Genomic DNA, 19,224 nt, shown 5'->3' with positions numbered 1-19,224 from the left:
GTCGAGTCTCAACGAAGGACTCTGAATCCAATATGTGACCGATGAGTCAAGAGTCAACGTGTGCGAGAAGATATCCTGGAGGTTGGATGGCGCCCTCCTGTGGCGCCACTGGGCTCAAGGTAAGGTTGTGTCAGATGCCTGTGATGGCAGTCGACACTGTTTACATGATTAATGTCATGCGCCCTCAAATCGATTAAGTATTAATATAAATAATATTGATATTCTCAGCGTAACCGAAACGCGCACTGCAATAAGTATTCGCCGAACGGCGCTGATTTCATCAATGCATCATTAATCATTCACATTGATCGATGAACCTGTGTGTTCACGTAACAACCATCAGGCTTTAGGGCTCGAACATATGAAGGAGAGGTAGCCCGCAGACGACGACAGCGTTCTTCATATTCGTCATGCCCACAGTTACGCTAAACACAAATCATTTTAACCTCGATGTCGGTGGCTTCGCAGGGTTCTTTGGAGGCGAAGAGGCGGTCTCCGCAATGGAGACTGTGCATCTCTACAGAGCAAGGCGGTGGACAGGCTGGTTCAATTCCCCGGGCAGCTACAGTGTTGGCAAGCACTATGGCCAGCTTGCCAATTCTCGTTTTTGGGACGGAATGTTTCCAGGACCCAATGTAGAGCCCACCGTGTACATAGGGATGGATGGACAGTCCGGCCCTATGTATTTCGCATCCCAGTCCGGCACGTTCCTAAAGCAAACGGGTCACCTTGCATACCTGTTAATGCAGAAATGCAAAGACCAACGAGCCGTGATAGTAGAGGGACGAAGGACAAGGGCTAATAAAGTTACCATCTTGGAAATGCCAGACATCAAGTTCGACGCTGCTACCGAGACTAGCCTAAATATCCATGCCCGAGATGGTTTCCACAAACACGTCGCATTGTTCCCTATCGCCACTAGCGTCGCAACATGCATACTTTGTGCGTGGGGCGATGACTGGTATTGCTTCTCCTTGATCCTCCTCGGCATTCTCATCAACGGCATTTCGTGTTTTGTCATTGGCTCTGCATCCATAGTCCTCCAGAGTGTCGCCTCCTCTAAAAATGCACCGCCAGGTGATGGCATGTTGATGGATGGAAATCATGTGATCGTCGTCCTTGGAAAAGAGAAGAATGTTCTTGCCATCACGCAGGGCAAATTCCAATTGGAGTACGAGCCCTGGGTCCGTAGGCGTATGAGGAAGAGGAGAACTCGAGCCATTGTAGGGGATGGGATCCATAACGTTCACCACTGGTTTGGAAAAAAAGATGCAGAGAGCGGCTCGGAGGTGCAGAGTGATGAAGACGCCGAGATCAATAACGAATACGCAGCGATCGGGTTCTGCTCACTCCTCCTAGTCATTCAATTTTTGACGCAGTTGCTCCTGATACCACAGGGCAAACTATTTGGGCAGGTCATGTTCCTAACGTCCTTCGCTGTGTCATGGGCGTACAATCTCTTCTTGTCGTCCATGGACAAAGAATACCTGCAGGAGGAACGGCTCGTCCAGGCGTTGAATTTGACGGATGATCACATGAAGACGTACAAACTGGGCACAAGAACGGCCGCAGCGGTTTTCGCATGCCTAGCCCTTCAGCCCGACTGCGAGCACGGAGAATGGGAGAACAGAGGTTTTAAGCCACAAGAGATTCTTCGACAGTTCATTCCAAACGAGACACACGTATGGGCGGTCTGGAGAGACCAGGTCTTGGAACAGATGAGAAGCGACAAGTCGTCCTTGCAATCATTTGATCTTCAGGCTTGCGGTAACCGCATAGCTGCATTCAACGATGTCGACAAGAACTTGCTGAGCGACTTGCTCTCGGACGCTCGCACTGCATACCAGCAGTATTTGATATTGCAGGTTCGGAGACGCAGCTTGATTGGGAGTATTTCGAGTAGTGTAAAAGCGGAGGCATGGTGAGATGCTAGTCTTAGGAGTTATTTCGGTCCTCCGCGCGTACAGTGCTGTGATATCGTCACGAAGGCGCGCCCCTGTTTTGTCTAATATTGCTAGTACACTTTATGAACCCATAATTCGAGTTAACCTTGAGATTACCAATCACGTCCCCGACTCTTCAGCTGAGACTGCTGAGCTTGAACTTGAAGGGCGACAATGAGGTAGCCTGACTCGGATGGGCCGCTAGCCTGCCCCACCTCTGTCGTCTCCGGCTTTCTTTAACTAGCTTGCACGACGATATCTATGTAGATATCTCGGATCTACGTACCGTTTCGTAATTCCCTCCAGCTCATTTATCACAATTAATCAAGGCTCTTTGCAGACTTTAACAGACTGGTTGGTTGACAGACAGTTGAGCCGGGTTGACTGCAGAAAATTTCGCTTGCTTGGCAGCGTGGTCTCTTCCCAGCTTTCTCCACTATCCTTGGGTCTTTCCGTCTAGTTCCTTCAACCTGTCACATCGGACCCGGCAAGAGAACTGCCTGGCGACATTTCGATCCCAATGAGTCACCAACCAAAGCTGGGATAGAGACATCGCTACAGCGCCATGCACAATACTTTTTTGGTGGTGCGATTTTTAAATTTGGATACAATTTCACTTCAACTTCGTTCTTTGAATCTTTTTGGTGTTCGCTGATCAGTTTCATACATTCATATTTCGTGGACAACATTCCCTTTTGATAAATGCTGTTTCTTTCGATGTCGACCATTCATCTACGTCCTTTGCTGGTCTCGGTCGATCCTTGGTGCTAGTATGTACTACTCTTCTCGTTACAGCCTCTTCTCTTAATATTTTTGATCGTATCAGCTTGTGCAGTCGGAACCATTCATTTATTTCCTACCACGAGCATGACACAGGCGGCACTTCCCGCTGCAGGATTCCTCCAGCGGACATTGTGCCCACATCGTTTACCAGATAGCGTCCAATGTGAATCCACCATACAATCGAACAGAGAATAAATCTTGCTAAACCAGTACCTATTTCTAGGTCCTGGAATCAACATTTCTTTATCGCACTCAGTAGTACGGCCCAAGTAGTTTGATACTGTAGCATAGGAATTCATGAATCATAGCATGGGGTTCATAATCGTAGCTGTAAATATGGGTACAACAAGGGTATATAAGTGGTAGCGACACAGCCGTCAGGTTTCAGTGCACGATGACATTTTCAAGAGCCCTAAAATTAACGGACCCAGAAGATGCGTGAGCGATGATACGAGTGGTGGTTCCAACCCTCCGCCAAGGCTGCTTATCACCAAGCGAATAAAGAAGTTGAGCAACAAACGGTTCTTGCATCCTCCGAATCAATGCAGCAGCAGTACTGTGGGTGACCATGTCGGTCACAAAGTCGGCGACGAGCTCCTTGGATCTGCCGACCCAACTTTCCTTGTCCTTGTCCTTGTCCTTCTCTTTTTCCTTGTCCTTCCCCTTTCCCTTCTCTTTTTCCTTGTCCTGCTTCGGTGAGTCCTCTGTTGTGGGCGGCTCGGGAGAATCAGGGTTATCAACAGTCGGAGCATCAGGAGCCTCGCTGTCTGTGCTTCCCTGACGTTGAATAAGACTCGCTTCCCACATTCGCACGATGCGGTATTTGACAGTTAGTTTCTTTCCATATAAAGGAGCTAGCTGCTGCGTGACGGTGACTTCGAGCTCCGAGAGGCCCTCAGCTTTGACGAGATAGCTGAAGACGCCGGGATTGTTTTGGTTTGGGACAAGGGTGACCACTTCGTGAACGAAAAAGGGCATGCTCATTCTCCCATTCGCAATGAAACGTCCGTGAGGCGGGTTGCTCAAAACGTCCTTGACGAGCTTGAGAGCCGAAGAAGACAAGCCACTTGTGATACGCTTCGAAGTTTTTAGCAATCTGAATTCGAATTTCGATGAAGCGGAGTCCTGTCGAGCATCATAAGACGGGGTCATAAAGCACCTCGGGTGTGCAGCGAAGTAACTGTGAAGGTTCGATGATTCTCCCAACCAATCAAAGAGTGAGAGATCGTCGGTAAGTGCCATGATCTCCTTCTGAAGCCGCACGAAGGCGTTATGTTTCTCCCCGTACATTACAGGCATGTGGATGCCGAAAATACCTATCAATGGCGTTAGAACAATTCATCAATTATGACGACGCTTACCCATGAGGCAGTAGGCAATGTCTTCGATCTTCTTGGTTGTTCTAGTGCCCACCCAACTCAAACGCTTCTTGACATTGTCGACGCCGGGTTGGAATACCTTCAAAACGTCGATATCGATGCGAGTGATGTCGTGGAGAACGGTGAGAAGTTCAACTTTGTGATTCTTATTAGAATCGATGAGTGGCTGCCAATCCTGCTTGTAGAATTTAATAAATTGAGGTGCGAGGAGCTCCTGCAACGTCCAGCCTCTCTTGAACCACTGACTGTCCTTCAACTGCGAAATATCAGAAACGTCTGCAAGGTAAACGATAGTGATTGCCGAATCCTTGTACCAAGAAAACATAGAGATGATGGATTCTTGAAGCTCGGCGTTGTTCGTCTTATCGATACAACACGTATCGCTCCACGCCCATCGGTAGCCTTCTCTCTTCGAGGTAGTACAGAATTGTTGCAGCTTGCAGATTTCCCGTGGGGCATCCATCTCGTAGATATTGCCCTTGATCTGCCAATACTGGGGTTCGTCCTTCGCGCTTGCCCACTTGTGGGAAAGCATCGCGTATCGAAAGAATTCGTTAACTTTGCGCCGGAGCTTTGACACGGAGGTGGACAGAAGATTCTCATAGAGTCGTTGGTACTCCTCCGACTCTTTGAAAATTCCCTCGAGGTCATTGTTGGTGTGTAGGATGCCGCTGTGGGTGTCTATCAGGCGAAGAGGTATATTCGCTAATTTATCGTCGATTATGTTCTGGAAAGTCTCCCGTAGGTTCTTGAGGGTAACCTCGGGGTCTTCAACAGGGCTGTCGGCTCTGTCGGCATCCTCCACAGTGCTAGCAAACTCTTGGGCGGGGGCGTCTGAAGATGGGGACATGGATTGCATTTCTGCCTCTTGCGGGGATTCTGTCAATATGGACAAGGAATCTTGGCGAAGTGATTCGTCTTGTGGGAGTTCTGTCGCTATGGGTAAGGGATCTTGGCGAGGCAATTCGTCTTGCATGTTTGTTTCGTCTTGCGTGTCTGTTCCGTCTTGCGTGTCTGTTCCGTCTTGCGTGTCTGTTTCGTCTTGCGTGCTTGTTTCATCTTGCGTGCTTATTTCGTCTTGCGTGTTTGGTTCGTCTTGCAAGTCTCTTGTTTCTTCTCCTTGAGCGCCTTCCGGGGCGGGCGTCGAGTTGTCCTCGATGCCGTCTACGGGGGCTTCAAGTTCCTGCATTCGAACATTGGCAAGGACACATCGCAAGCAGCAGGATTCACACCTGGGTAGTGTTATCATCGGTGGTTCGTAGCGTTGACCTGCGAATGAAATTGAAACGACTGGGGGAAAACTCAGAATCGCGATGTCTACAGTTCGGGAAACGGACCTTGATTTTTTACCACTAGAAGTCACCGTCACTTGAGATGGGCTTGTATATCAGAGAAATGACACTCACGCTTTGTCGACGCCCATAGCGGATAGCGCAAGGCGAATTTGTTCAAGGAGGAGAGGTGCGCCAGTCTAGTAGCAAGCGTGACGAGATGCATTTATACGTCTAACGGCATCTCGCCCACCCCACTGACGTTAAGGAACAAAGTTTTCGGAAGAATAACCGCCACGGAATCGCAATTGGTGGCTGAAATCTATCTGATATTGATAGGAGAAAGTGATGTTCCTCGGGTGGCAATAACAACGTAGTTGGTTTGTGCAGTAGCCATCATAACAATCAGACAATGTCTTGGAAAAAACACAGCCAAAGATTGATACGATCAAAAACTTTACCCAATTCTTATGAGATGTTGTTTTGACATGCATGATTAGGGATTCTGTGACAGAGGGTGGTTGCCAATCTGTGATGGTAAGTGTGTACGCACAGCATGCGGATCGTAACTACTGACCAAGAATAGCCTTATCGAAAGCGGCTGTTATGGGCGTCTGCAACTTGATGCGGTGCGACAAAGTCCTGGCAGAAATGGCATCTTACATATACCGGTCATAAGGTGCATCGTGTTTGAATACACGTAAAAGAATAGATCTCAAGGTTGGTCCCACGCTTAGGGCAGTGCCTGATGCCTAGGCCACTGGGATACAGATAGGGGACATCCTTTAATAATGACAGCAAGAGCGTGAGTAGATGTAAAGAAGGGTGGTAAAAGTTGACCAGGAGTGTGAAGGTGTTGCTCTGTGAACTGTCATTGTTGTACGTTGAGTGGAGATGTGGCATCACATCGGGAGACACAATTCAAAAGTAATTCAAAAAACTGGTCGACCTAGAGACATTGTTCTCATGAGAAGAGATGCTGGCTGTACGTTCGAACACACACCTGAACTGACTGGGCGACAACGCAATTCTTCCCATTAGAGCCCCATGAGTCGTCACACATTCGATAATTCCAGACGTCGATGACCGTTTCTCCTGCCGTGTGCTTACCATGCAACTCCACATCCACTCTAAAACGTCGAGCTTCAAAGAGCTCGGGATGGGACACATATGTGATGGTTAGTGCATCATGGAGAGGAGGACCTCGATCGAAACCAAATGTTGACTTGTACGTTCCTGCGAAAAAACTGATGACGGAAGACAGTGTGCTTCGGAGATTGGTAGATGGATGTGCCAGCACGTCATCCAGAAGAGGTAGATGGGTTGATCTCAGGCGGGAATGGATGGCTGAAGTGACAATCGCCGTGTGTGTAACATTGATGGGTATCATGACAGTCTTAACTGGAGCATCGAGGACAATCTGAGCCGCCTCAGCTGATAGAGGATCAGGACAAGTATCATAACATATTTCAATAGGACACGCACGGTCACACATAATATTGAACTCTATACAGTCATCGTAAGGATTGGTCCTTCAAGTACAACAACATGTTACATACCTGCGACGGCAGATCTATTGCCAACGCCCACGCCTCCACCCATAAATACAAACCGCTCCACTGCTTCCATAAGGTTTGGATAGACGCTGATAAATAGGGCAATGTTCGTCATCGGTCCGGAAGAGACGACTGACACTTGATGTCCAGTACCATCATGCCATGTGTCCTTGATCGCTGTTGCCATCCCCTCAATGGCATGGATCAATGACCCATCAACTTTCCGAGCGAATCGTGCCTGAACTTCAGGACTATCAGCTGAAGGGAGCCCTACAACACCTCCTAGGCCATCTTCTCCGTGAATTTCAGGGTCGTGTTTTGAGGGTCGAAGTAACGGCTTGCATGCGCCAGGATATACTAGAACATCAGAAGGTGCAGCAAATGCGTGCAGACACCTTGCGGTGTTCTTGGCAGTGCACTCAGCGGGCGCATTGCCGTGAACCTAGGCAACTTGCTTGAAAAAGGACCTGTCCGGCAGAAAGCCGCTTTACACACACTGGATACTCCAAGGAGCTTGATATTCTCTAATTGACAGGCCATCATAATTGCAGTGGCATCATCATGTCCCTGGATAAGGCGTTTCCTCAGCACGTCCACGTCAAACGAGAGCAAATGGTCAATCGCGTACCGGATCTACATCTAACCAGACATAATTCAAAGTCATTTTCTTCTAGTTTCAGTTGGACTGAACGGGGTCGATTGTAGTAAGGGCAACAACAGTGATCAGCAATCTGACTGATAAGAAGCAAAAGTTAATGGAGTCGGTCTATGTCTGTATCTAAAACCCGCCAGACGGAACGGACGTCGTCGATAGCGATCTACCGTAAATCACTGAGGTCGTACCAGTTTGTCTGACTCTGTGGGCACAGACTTTCCTGTTGCACAAGATAAACAAGTTGAAAATGGCGCAATTGAAAAGGTGAAAGACTCTGAGACTCAGAGAGAGCTTCCACATCTGATTATCAAGATCATGTTGGTTGTTTCCAAATGCTCATCGACCCTAACAGCGACAAACAACGTCTGCATTTCCGACTCTAAGTCGCAGAGAGCAGAGTCACTAATTTATACGCCCAGTCACATCCGAAATGTCAAGTCAAGTAAACAGCAAGGAGGAAGAAGAGGTAGCGCCCCTTCAGCGGCCACCGTCTCCCCCTCTTCATACAACATTCGCTGCTCGCGGTCTGCATGTGGGTGTAGAGGACTTTGCGTATCCCAAAGAACCTTGCATTGTTAATGTACTCCATTGAATCAGGCACAAAACTTTCCAGCGCATAAACCGCGTGATCTACGTATACCGTCGCCTCAAGCTATAACTCATGTAGCGTGGAGTTGCGATGGGAAGCGTTTAGCCGGTGTTGGTATCGACAAAATCACTCGGATCTGGACTCCAGAAACTAGTGTACGTACTATACGTTCAACATCTCGTCGCGAGTCACACTCTGCATCCTAATCATAGATGGAATCAAGAGCTGCAACCCACTTTTCTGGCGGCCACTCCGATGACGTTGACTATATATCATGGAATCCCACTCATCCAGAGTTATTTTGTACGTCGAGTCAGAAGGATAGAAGGATTGTATTCTGGGATGCGCGGCGTAAGTCTTATATGTCTCGCACACATTGTGAATAACCCTTACAGAACTCAAGAAAGTCGGCACACGCAGCAAATAATTCTAAAAATCTCACCCGTGCAGACAAATTACTCTCCGGACGGCCGGGCTTTGATATTCACTTCAGCTGGGCACCAGCTCTTTTTCTTAACATACGGGAAAGATGGTGATGCAGCAAAAACGCAGTGGCATCTCTCAGATAAGGACGGGGTTTGTTCCACATTGTCTCCATCATGTAACAAGTCACTGACATCTTTCGATAGAGCATTGTCGCATCCACCGCCATGTTCAATCATGTCGGCGATGGTATAATTCTGACACATCATTCTGAGCATAGCGTTCGGGTCATGGACTATCCAACGCTGACCCTTAGAGAAAGCCCTGCCGCTCATGTCGGAGGCTGTGTCGCAGTGGCGCTTGATCCCCGGGGGAGGTGCGTATTAACTGTTACGTGGTCTAATCGACATGCACTAACGTTGGCTTCAGATATCTTGCGTCTGGTGGCTACGACTCGATTGTTAACATGTTCGATCTGAGTGAATGGATATGTGTACGGACAATCTCCACTTGCGAGTGAGTAGATCGAAACACGTCACTCCCTCCACTCACTTGATTTCTTTAGAAATGCGATTAATGCATTAAGTTTCTCGTATGATGGAGAGTACCTCGCTATTGCAAATACAGGATCCTACATCGACATAGTAAGGACTCGGCTTTTAGCCATTTATCCGCTTCTAACATGATCTGGGCCCAATAGTGTGCAACAGAGACGGATACCCCATTGCATCGTGTTCCTGCATTGGCGCCGTCACCTACAGTGACGTGGCATCCTTCAAAATACGTCTTTGCTTATTGTGGGCAAACAAAGCTCCGGGAGGGTGGGCCTCCTCCTGTGGCTGTTATCAGCCTATTTGGGGGTGGGATTTGACAGGCGAGCTTTGGAATTATCATCACTCACGTCGTTGATTCGCCACACTTGTATGAGTTCTTTCGATTCTGTACGAAAATGTGACGACTAGCCAGGGTTGAAAGGCCCATCAGCGTGTTCCAAAAGGCTGGCGTCTGATAATATCCTGTAGGCGCAATGGTTTTCTCCTCCCGAGAAACATGCGTTCAATCAGATCCCTTTGTGATGGATGGTCTTTGTAGTTGCACAGGAATTTTCGAGCTTCTTTCACACATGGGGCGAGTGTCCTTGTAGTCGTGATGGAACAGTCCATCAGAGTGATTCCAAAGATGTGGAATCCTGTGGAATCGTGCGATGTTTCGGCGCTCAGTTCGCAGTGCCTTTGAGGCCCTGAGATCAGATGATCAATATATTCATTTCGTAAGGCTGCCTCGAGGACGCTTAAGTTCTCCCAGGAGCCACAATCCTTAGTAAGTTAACGCAATGAACGGAGCTCACGCTGATATTTGAAGATCTGCGCAAGCATGCTGTGAATTTACCGTCACATCTCTGACGTCCACAACAATGTACGTGGTCCCACTGATTAATACCGGTTCATTCTCACTTGACGCGGCCGGTGTTGCCGGTTTTTTCGGCGGCGATGAAACACTCTCAGCCATGGCTACCGTACATCTATACCGCGGCCGAAGATGGCTGGGGTGGTACAACTCTCCAGGGAGCTATACGGTCGCCAAAAGATACGGCCAGTTAGCCAACTCCCGATTCTGGGATGGACTGTTCCCAGGTCCAAATTTCGAACCAGCTGAAACATTTGGCCTGGATGGCAAGCCTGGGCCGCGATACGTCGCTTCGCTGTCTGGTACAGATATGGCGACGGGGCACCTTGCATACCTCGCGATACAGATAAGCAGGGAATTGAAGGGTATGGCAGTTCGGGGCGAAAGCAGCACGGAGACGTTACCTGCAGCAGTGACTGTTATCCGCGTTGGAGATGTCACGGATATGCGTCGAGTGGGGAAGATGAGCATACATCACGCACTACTAGCCACAATACCCATAACCATCAGCATCGCAGCGTGCTTCTCATGTGCTATTGTCAACGACTGGCTTGCCTTCAGCCTTATCCTTCTCGGAATCATTTCAAGTGGCATAACCTGCCTCGTGATCGGTACTGCGAGGCTTCGTCTTCAGGCACCCACAAACGTGACCCCGGGGGTCCCCCCAGGGGATGGATTGCTTCTAACTCCGCGCGATGTCGTCGTCCTGAAAGGGTCGGAGAAAGATGTGAATGTGATAACGAAGGGGCATTTCGAGCTTGACATGCATGGTGGAAAAGAGTATCGGAGCGTTGGACTGTGCTCGCTCCTCTTGCTGGCACAATTCCTGTTACAGCTCCTCTTGATCCCTCAAGCGACACTCTTCGGTCAGGTCATGTTTCTTTCCTCGCTTGCGGCGTCTTGGGCCTACAACTCGTTCCTGTCTTCCCTTGAAAGCGAAAAAATACAAGGAGATCTACTTTGCAAGGTGCTGCGGGTTGAAGAAGGCTCCATCCAGAAATATTATATCCACAATAGGAGGAGCCAGGCTGTTTTCGCCTGCTCTATTCTCAGTGATGGAATAGAGACAGACGAAGACTTTGACGCGGAGCGTATGTTATCGTTGTTCGTACCGAACAAGACGAGGGTTTGGAATCTCTGGAGAAAAAAGGTTGCAGCGCAGTTGAAATCTACCTGCCCGGACAAAAAAATTCATGTAACAGCAGAGGAGAAGGAGGGTTTGTGCGAAGAACAACGCAAGTTGCTGGATACCTTCCTAGATGATGCCCAGCGTGCGTTTAAGGCTTACCGGGAGCGCGCTGGTGGTTTGCGTTACTTTAACAGCTCCCAGAGTTGGGAGGCAAAAGATGTATGAATAACCGGTATGCATGGCTGTACTTATCGCTTAGAAGGTCTCCTTACCTATGATCGCATTTCATACTCATCATACTGTAGATATCAAAGAATTAGAAAGATTAACTGTCCGACAGGATGCGGGCTTGGCACGTCAGGATCCGAAGGGCAGAGCGTAGGTTGGAATACCAATGCGCTCAGTACGCAAGCGCGCGAAGCTAGATATAAGCAAGGAAGTCCGGTGAGCGACAGTGTAACTAGCATGCCAACTATGTCTCAATATCCAATTTGAGAAAGTTCAAGTTGGATGTATCTCATCTCCACAAGCGGCACCAGTAGCAGGTTTGACTCCCTTGAGGACGACCCAAGGAGTCATCGCGAAGCAGCACCAGTCGTGGTCATACGCGCACAATAGAGATGGGTATCCCGGCCAGCAATCTTTATGATCTAAGACTTTAGATATCGTGGTCAGAGTCTGCGCTGTATGGATATTATTTATTGCAGTTGTAGATTGTTGTCCATTCTACTTACAAGGACTCGTTGTCGCTACTTACTACTCACCCACTCGACTTCAAGTCTGCAGTGGTCGAAGCTAGACACGAAGTAAGTCTCAGCGGGACGTGAAAGCAACGCTATATTTTATCTCTACCTAGACACGAAGTAAGTCTGGGTAATTACGCGTCAGCAAAACTAAGTATGAATAACAAGATCATGCATACCGTGAAAGCAACGCATGAGGTAAACTGCGGGGAAGAATTTACGTATTAGGCGTCAAGAAGTCCGAATCGGAGAGAAGCAATCGGCTATAGGTTGAACCACATACGGGAGGACTGCACGAGGTGGCGAATTCTACTACTAGTAGTACTACCACGGATACTCGTACGTCAAAAAATTCTCACCATCTCAAATTGACGCATAGTCAGACTGGTTACGAGTCTAGGGATTCGTACCGTGCGGAGACTTACTTCCCTTCTTATCGCCAACAGTCCGTGGTGTATTATAAGCCAGGCTGGTCATGAGCCTACCTGGGTTCGGTTATATTACATTGAGGAAATGAGGTTGATTGAGTAGTTTTATAACTAATGGTTAGGTTGAAATGCCTGCCTTCACTGTGCCAATCAACCAGTCGAATATCAATCTCGATACATCGGGCGTCGCTGGATTCTTCGGTGGGGATGAAGCGATCTCAGCGATGGCCACTGTCCATCTCTACCGCGGGAGGCGCTGGCTAGGCTGGTATAACTCACCAGGAAGTTACATTGTCGCCAAGAAGTTCGGGCAGCTCGCGAAGTCGCGATTTTGGGATGGCCTTTTCCCTGGCCCAAATCTAACACCAGCTGAGGTGTTTGGGCTGGATGGAAAACCCGGCCCTCGTTATTGGGGTGTTTTGTCGGGCACGGATATGCCCGCTGGTCACCTGGCATACCTTGTGGTGCAGAAGACGAAAGAAGTTGAGGAAGTGGTAGTATTGAGAGGAAGGGAGACTACACCTCTAACAGTCACCATCGTCGATGTCGGAGATGTGATACTTAGGCACTCGGACCAGGCGCCAGTGATGAGCATCCATCATGCTCTCCTGGCTGCTATCCCCATTACCATCAATTTCGCAACGTGCGTGCTTTGCGCGGCTTCGGGGGACTGGCTAGCCTTTGCTCTCATCCTGCTGGGAGTCATTTCAGGCGGGACATCTTGCTTTGTCATCGGCTCTGCTCAACTCGATTTTCTTGCCGGCGTGAAGGAACCCTCTCCAGGCACGCCGCCTGCAGACGGATTACTTCTGATGCGAAACGACGTTGTTATTATCAGAGGTGCAGAGAAAGACATCAATCCAATCACGAAAGGCCAATTTGCCCTGAAGATGAACGGCGGCCCAGAGTACAGACGAATTGGACTGTGCTCGCTTCTCCTCCTCGCGCAGTTCCTTCTCCAGCTCCTTTTCATTCCTCAGGCATCGACATTTGGGCAGATCATGTTCATGTCATCGGTTGCAGCCTCATGGACATATAACTCATTTCTGTCCTCGTTGGAGCCAGAGAAGATACAACTCAATATCCTCTGGAAAGCGCTTGACAATCCACGACTATTGAAATTTGAGCTCAAAAACAGAGCTAGTCAGGCAGTTTTTGCATGCCTGGTCCTCGGTAATGGCCCCCAAAGGCCATCTGTTGACTTCAAACCAAAGAAAGTCTTGCAACGTTTCCTCTCGAACGACACAAGGGTATGGAATGTATGGAGAGACAAAGTGACGGAGCAGCTGGAAAATAACAAGAAAGAAAAGTCGTTCAACCTTAGCTCTAGGGATTTGGAAGGGTTCGCAGTTCATGAAAGGGCCCTCCTGGAGTCATTGCTTCAAGACGCACGCGACGCGTATACAGGTTACCAGGAATGGGTACATAAGATTAGTGACAATAGCTACATCTCTGAGAAACAAGTACGTCGGCCGGACTATGTTGTTCAAAGTCGTGTTTAATACTTGTTGTAACGTACGTACCACCTGTTCAGAAGCCATCCAACCTAAGCCGCATGCTGCTATGACGCTCCAAATGCCACTTTAATAAATTGCGTGATACACAACATCGAACGCGCGATACAACATCGAGTGCGTGATACACAACAACGGAGTGCACAACACACAGCCCACAAGCGTTGTGTTCCAAAACTTAGCATCAACTTATCACAGGAAGAGTTTGGTCAAGGTGGCAAGGTATAGGCAGTGGAAGCTGCATAATTATTGTACTAGAAAAGATACTAAGTAGATGGTGGCAACCCTCCCAGCAACTTCGTTGTTGTCGAGTGCTTAGGCTCCATCGCAAACTCTCGGGTCTGGAACGCACTTTTCTCAGCAAACTTCACTGCATGTGTACTGTGCGTGTATAACCACGACTGGTGGTGCATCACGATGACTCTTTGGGTCGTCCCTAAGGGAGTCAAGCCTGCGAGTGGTGCCGCTTGTGGAGATGGGATACTGGTAGATGACAATTCAAGCCACATTGTCATTTTGAAGGGAGAAATAAGTCGACGAGGTTCCAGAAGGGAGGGTTTGCCTCGAATTTCTCCCGATAGTGTGGATGCAGAAGAGAAGCCCAAATGACACCTTTGGTGCACTAACCTTGGATCCAGAGAATGTACTGGAAGAGGAGGACGTAAAGATTATGAGAAATCGTCTGGGCGTGAAGAATACAGAAGCATTGGACTGATGTTCCTGTCATCGTCCATAATCTCCTGGGTCTGCAACCTGTACTTGTTCTCCCTTGACACGGAAAAGTTCCGACAGCAGCTACTGTTCAGGACGTCGAGGGTAGGACACATGGGCTATGCACAAGACCGACAGCTGCAGTATTCGCAACACTTGTCCTACGACCGCATCCTGAATCCGCTTCCGCGTTTGAGGCAGTCGAGCTCCTGTTTCCTGCTGAATGAAACTGCGGTGTGAAATACGTGAAGAAAGCACATAGGAATGCATATTAGAACCACCAACTACGTAGGCTCGAGGGAGGAAAACCTGAAGTGCCTGAAAACATACGATGATGCAGAACTCAGAATTGAAGAGTGCTCGAGGATTGAGCTCACGGGTTCTCAATAACAAGGAGAGCTCCACAAAAAGTCGGCATGGAACAGCCGGTCCCTAGGCATTTACCACGTCTAGTCACCTGCTAGTGATTGATCAGGGCGGGATGATTCGAGAGCTTGGTCGATATATGACCGTACGTGATAGGCACCTCACTAGTAGTTGCTGGACATTCGTGCGCTGTGTGGATATTATTTATTGTAGTTGTAGATTGTTGTGCAGTCTAATACTACCGTGACTTACACGATTCGTCGTCCGACGTTACTTGAATGGTTTTGGCCACCGTAAGTCCCTAAATGAAAATTCCCACCAGGTTCCCGGGCCTGTGTTCACATGGAGAAAATGAGATCGATTGAGTTGCTTTATAACTAATGGTTAGGTTGAAATGCCTGCCTTCACTGTGCCAATCAACCAGTCGAATATCAATCTCGATACATCGGGCGTCGCTGGATTCTTCGGTGGGGATGAAGCGATCTCAGCGATGGCCACTGTCCATCTCTACCGTGGGAGGCGCTGGCTAGGCTGGTATAATTCACCAGGAAGTTACATTGTCGCCAAGAAGTTCGGGCAGCTCGCTAATTCGCGATTTTGGGATGGTCTCTTCCCTGGCCCAAATCTAACACCAGCTGAGGTGTTTGGACTGGATGGAAAACCCGGCCCCCGTTATTGGGGCGTTTTATCGGGCACGGATATGCCTGCTGGTCACCTGGCATACCTTGTGGTGCAGAAGACGAAAGAAGTTGATGAAGTGTTAGTGTTAGGAGGAAGGGAGACTATACCTCTAACGGTCACCATCATCGATGTCGGAGATGTGATGCTCAGGCACTCGAACCAGGCGCCAGTGATGAGCATCCATCATGCTCTCCTGGCTGCTATCCCCATTACCATCAATTTCGCAACGTGCGTGCTTTGCGCGGCTTCGGGAGATTGGCTAGCCTTTGCTCTCATCCTACTGGGAGTCATTTCAGGCGGGACATCTTGCTTTGTCATCGGCTCTGCTCAACTCGATTTTCTTGCCGGCGTGAAGGAACCCTCTCCAGGCACGCCGCCTGCAGACGGATTACTTCTGATGCGAAACGACGTGGTCATCATCAGAGGTGCAGAGAAAGACGTTAACCCAATCACGAAAGGCCAATTTGTCCTGAGGATGAATGGCGGCCCAGAGTACAGACGAATTGGACTGTGCTCGCTTCTCCTCCTCGCACAGTTCCTTCTCCAGCTCCTTTTCATTCCTCAGGCAACGACATTTGGGCAGATTATGTTCATCTCATCGGTTGCGGCATCATGGACATATAATTCATTTCTATCATCGTTGGAGCCAGAGAAAATACAACTCAAGATCCTATGGAAAGCGCTTGACAATCCACGACTATTGAAATTTGGGCTCAAAAACAGAGCTGCGCAGGCAGTTTTTGCATGCCTGGTCCTCGGTGATGGCCCCCAAAGGCCATCTGTTGACTTCAAACCAAAGAAAGTCCTGCAACGTTTCATATCGAATGACACAAGGGTATGGAATGTATGGAGAGACAAAGTGACGGAGCAGCTGGAAAATAACGAGGAGGAAAAGTCGTTCAACCTTAGCTCTAAGGATCTGGAAGGGTTTGCAGTTCATGAAAGGGCCCTCCTGGAGTCATTACTTCGAAGTGCATACGATGCGTATATAGGTTACCAGGAATGGGTACATCAGATTAGAAACAATAGCTACATCTCTGAGAAACAAGTACCTCGACCGGACTTCTTTGTTCAAAGTCGTGTTTAATACTTTTGTAACGTACGTACCACCTGTTTAGAAGCCATCCAACCTAAGTCGCATGCTGCAACCTTATATCACATTAAGACAACACATGGTGAATTCGATGCGCCCTGATCGTGAAGGACTGATGGCTGCGGATTGGATCGAGCGCATACCGGCAAAGGTCGGTAACAGCAATATACCTATGTGGATTGCTTTTGAAATAGGGATCGATAGATCGGTGGATCACTGCGAGATGAGCATAATTTTCACAGGTGAAAGGCATTCCACGGGGAGAACATGTGCTGGATGGCATCGCACCTAGAATTCACAGCGCCTAGAGCTCATGCGCTTCTGAATGCGCTTCGTCCACGCCTCTCGTCAAGTGTGCTACTTAAAAGAGCAGTTGTGGATGGTATTCCGTGAAACAAGCCGCAACATACGTACCATGCCCTACAAAAATTCCGTTGACACCAATACAAGTCATTTTAACCTCGATGTATCCGGCGTCGCAGGGTTCTTCGGGGGCGAAGAAGCCATATCTGCAATGCAAACCATTCATCTTTACAAGTACAGAAAATGGATGGGATGGTACAACTCCCCTGGCAGCTGGAACGTCGGCAAGAGGTTCGGAATGCTCGCAAATTCTCGTTTTTGGGACGGGCTTTTCCCTGGGCCCAATGAAGACCCCGCAACATTCTTCGAGCTTGATGGCAAGCAGGGCCCAAAATATGTCGCATCTAGATCAGGATCCATCCTGGAGCACACCGGCCACCTTGCGTATCTAATGATGCAGACATGCAAGGAGGAGCTAGGAGTGCATGTAAAAGGAAGAGTCACGAAGCGGAATAAAGTGACTCTTATCCAGACACAACTCGTTTTTGAAGAGTCGACGGCAAAAGAGAAGCCGCCAGTACGCACAATTCTACCTCACGGCGGGCATCGCACGCGTGTTGCAATTCTACCGATAGCCGTCAGTTTCACCACATGTGCGCTTTGTGGATGGACATACGACTGGTTCTGTTGTTCGATGATCCTTCTGGGTATCATCTCAAGCGGCTTGTCCTCCTTGGTCATAGGGTCCGCGAGTTTAGAGCTGCAAGGCGTGAAGCCAGCGCCTACGGCTCCGCCCGGAGACGGAATGCTGATGGACGGTGATAGTATTGTCCTCCTGCTCGGGAAAGAGGAAAACGTCGCTACCATAACGAGAGGCAAGTTCACTCTAAATTATGAGCCCTGGGTTAAGAAGAGAAGCAGGAAGGAAAAGAGTAAACGTCCCGTTCCTAGAGACGGAACGAAGTCGACCAACTTGAACCGCAGAAGCGATGCAGAAGCCGGTCTTCAAGACCATTCTTTAGAACATGGTCCAAACCAGGAGGCCATACCCATCAGAGACGAATATGCTGCTATTGGATTGTGTTCGCTCCTGCTCGTCATACAACTCCTCGCTCAACTGCTCTTGATCCCCCAGGGCACATTCTTTGGTCAAATCATGTTCCTGTCCTCTTTCGCAGCTTCGTGGGCGTACAACTTGTACTTATCCTCAATCGACAAAGAGTATATCCAGGAACAATTGCTCCTGAAAATACTCAACCTAGATGAGCGGCATATGCGGACGTGCAGCCTTGGCACAAGAACAACTGCCGCCGTATTCGCATGCCTAATGCTCCAGCCTCCTGGTGTCTATGCAGAATCGGAATGGAAGAGACTAGGTTTCGAACCAGAAGGGATCATCTGCAAATTCATTCCGAACAATACGCCAGTATGGATTACATGGAGAGAGAAGGTTTTGGGTGTAATGAGAGACCGGAAAGTTCGCAGCCGAGACACTTGCTACGATTTGCTCCAGATGAGTGATGAGGAGAAAGATATGTTCGAACCGAATGACCAAAACCTTCTCGAACACCTGTTAGAGGATGCTCGCACTGCATACGATCTGGCCATGAGCGAACAGCATTGGCTTGGATCTGGAATGGAGCATCCTGTCGGTGACCAGTAACTTGTACCTATGTACATTGGCTTATGCCATCACGACTGTAATCAATCATGCATTTGATTTGCCGTCAAAATCGAACAATCCATCGACGACTCACTAATATTTACATCAAAGGGAGGGCTAAAGGAGTTGCACCTTGGTGTGAACCTTGGTTGAAGTTCAATATGAACCACTCACAGCGGCTGCATTAACAGATTGCTTGACTGACGAGTACATAGAGCACAACAAAAGTCGGAATTTTGCTGTCACGTGGTTGTATTAGTTAAGGCTCTCAGCTACCCACCCGCCGACTAGTTTGGAGTCTGATACATACCTAACGTTCAGTCCAATATTTAATTATTGCCAACAACATTGAGTCTGCTGTATACCCCAGTGACCCTTGCCATGGTCAGAGTACACATTCACCCGCTGTGCACTATTCGTTTCTCGAAGACCTATAGAAACCTCCAACGTTTACTTGAGGTATGCCATCACGTAACACGTTCCTTTCGCCTGTGCTTCGTTGCCGCAGTGTAACCCATGGCCAGCGACCTTAGCCTATCGCATATTTTCTCTCTGGGAATCAAATGCCTCGCCTGCAATGTCCATTA

At 48.7% G+C, this 19,224-nt stretch overlaps 8 protein-coding genes across 8 annotated transcripts; 7 read left to right on the top strand and 1 right to left on the bottom strand.

Annotated features, from left to right (window-relative positions):
• The first annotated feature begins 274 nt into the window (after positions 1 to 274).
• On the top strand, positions 275 to 2,063 carry DFJ58DRAFT_758923 (uncharacterized protein). The gene has a single exon (XM_041388321.1). It carries the CDS (start codon positions 411 to 413, stop codon positions 1,923 to 1,925), a length of 1,515 nt encoding a protein of 504 aa, XP_041249867.1. The 5' UTR covers positions 275 to 410; the 3' UTR covers positions 1,926 to 2,063.
• A 2,688-nt stretch (positions 2,064 to 4,751) lies between these two features.
• Positions 4,752 to 5,614, top strand: DFJ58DRAFT_758919 (uncharacterized protein; the record flags this gene model as incomplete). The annotated part of the gene is made up of 3 exons (XM_041388320.1): positions 4,752 to 5,037; positions 5,209 to 5,284; positions 5,531 to 5,614. The coding sequence occupies exons 1-3, from the start codon at positions 4,946 to 4,948 to the stop codon at positions 5,612 to 5,614; spliced, it is 252 nt and encodes an 83-aa protein (XP_041249866.1). The 5' UTR covers positions 4,752 to 4,945.
• A 242-nt stretch (positions 5,615 to 5,856) lies between these two features.
• Positions 5,857 to 7,876, bottom strand: DFJ58DRAFT_676370 (Inosine/uridine-preferring nucleoside hydrolase domain-containing protein). Its single transcript, XM_041383118.1, has 6 exons — positions 7,561 to 7,876; positions 7,428 to 7,499; positions 6,936 to 7,374; positions 6,862 to 6,882; positions 6,380 to 6,810; positions 5,857 to 6,325 (listed from the first exon to the last, which is right to left on the bottom strand). Exons 1-6 carry the CDS (start codon positions 7,594 to 7,596, stop codon positions 6,248 to 6,250), a joined length of 1,077 nt encoding a protein of 358 aa, XP_041249865.1. The 5' UTR covers positions 7,597 to 7,876; the 3' UTR covers positions 5,857 to 6,247.
• Positions 7,877 to 7,950: 74 nt separating this feature from the next.
• Positions 7,951 to 9,908, top strand: DFJ58DRAFT_758909 (WD40-repeat-containing domain protein). Its single transcript, XM_041388319.1, has 8 exons — positions 7,951 to 8,119; positions 8,185 to 8,331; positions 8,389 to 8,527; positions 8,580 to 8,752; positions 8,806 to 8,975; positions 9,029 to 9,115; positions 9,165 to 9,243; positions 9,300 to 9,908. The coding sequence occupies exons 1-8, from the start codon at positions 8,018 to 8,020 to the stop codon at positions 9,468 to 9,470; spliced, it is 1,068 nt and encodes a 355-aa protein (XP_041249864.1). The 5' UTR covers positions 7,951 to 8,017; the 3' UTR covers positions 9,471 to 9,908.
• On the top strand, positions 9,877 to 11,445 carry DFJ58DRAFT_362777 (uncharacterized protein). Its single transcript, XM_041380029.1, has one exon. The coding sequence runs from the start codon at positions 10,014 to 10,016 to the stop codon at positions 11,358 to 11,360; it is 1,347 nt and encodes a 448-aa protein (XP_041249863.1). The 5' UTR covers positions 9,877 to 10,013; the 3' UTR covers positions 11,361 to 11,445.
• Positions 11,446 to 12,160: 715 nt separating this feature from the next.
• Positions 12,161 to 13,882, top strand: DFJ58DRAFT_362763 (uncharacterized protein). The gene has a single exon (XM_041380028.1). It carries the CDS (start codon positions 12,435 to 12,437, stop codon positions 13,806 to 13,808), a length of 1,374 nt encoding a protein of 457 aa, XP_041249862.1. The 5' UTR covers positions 12,161 to 12,434; the 3' UTR covers positions 13,809 to 13,882.
• Positions 13,883 to 15,224: 1,342 nt separating this feature from the next.
• On the top strand, positions 15,225 to 16,749 carry DFJ58DRAFT_362753 (uncharacterized protein). The gene has a single exon (XM_041380027.1). It carries the CDS (start codon positions 15,292 to 15,294, stop codon positions 16,663 to 16,665), a length of 1,374 nt encoding a protein of 457 aa, XP_041249861.1. The 5' UTR covers positions 15,225 to 15,291; the 3' UTR covers positions 16,666 to 16,749.
• A 337-nt stretch (positions 16,750 to 17,086) lies between these two features.
• On the top strand, positions 17,087 to 18,809 carry DFJ58DRAFT_741415 (uncharacterized protein; the record flags this gene model as incomplete). Its single annotated transcript, XM_041387144.1, has 1 exon — positions 17,087 to 18,809. One exon carries the CDS (start codon positions 17,087 to 17,089, stop codon positions 18,635 to 18,637), a length of 1,551 nt encoding a protein of 516 aa, XP_041249860.1. The 3' UTR covers positions 18,638 to 18,809.
• Positions 18,810 to 19,224: the final 415 nt, after the last annotated feature.

The sequence above is a fragment of the Suillus subalutaceus genome, assembly GCF_016647625.1.
Source record: "Suillus subalutaceus strain FC151 chromosome Unknown DFJ58scaffold_5, whole genome shotgun sequence".
NCBI classification, from domain to species: Eukaryota; Fungi; Basidiomycota; class Agaricomycetes; order Boletales; family Suillaceae; genus Suillus; species Suillus subalutaceus.
This window is presented reverse-complemented; position numbering and strand designations above follow the sequence as displayed.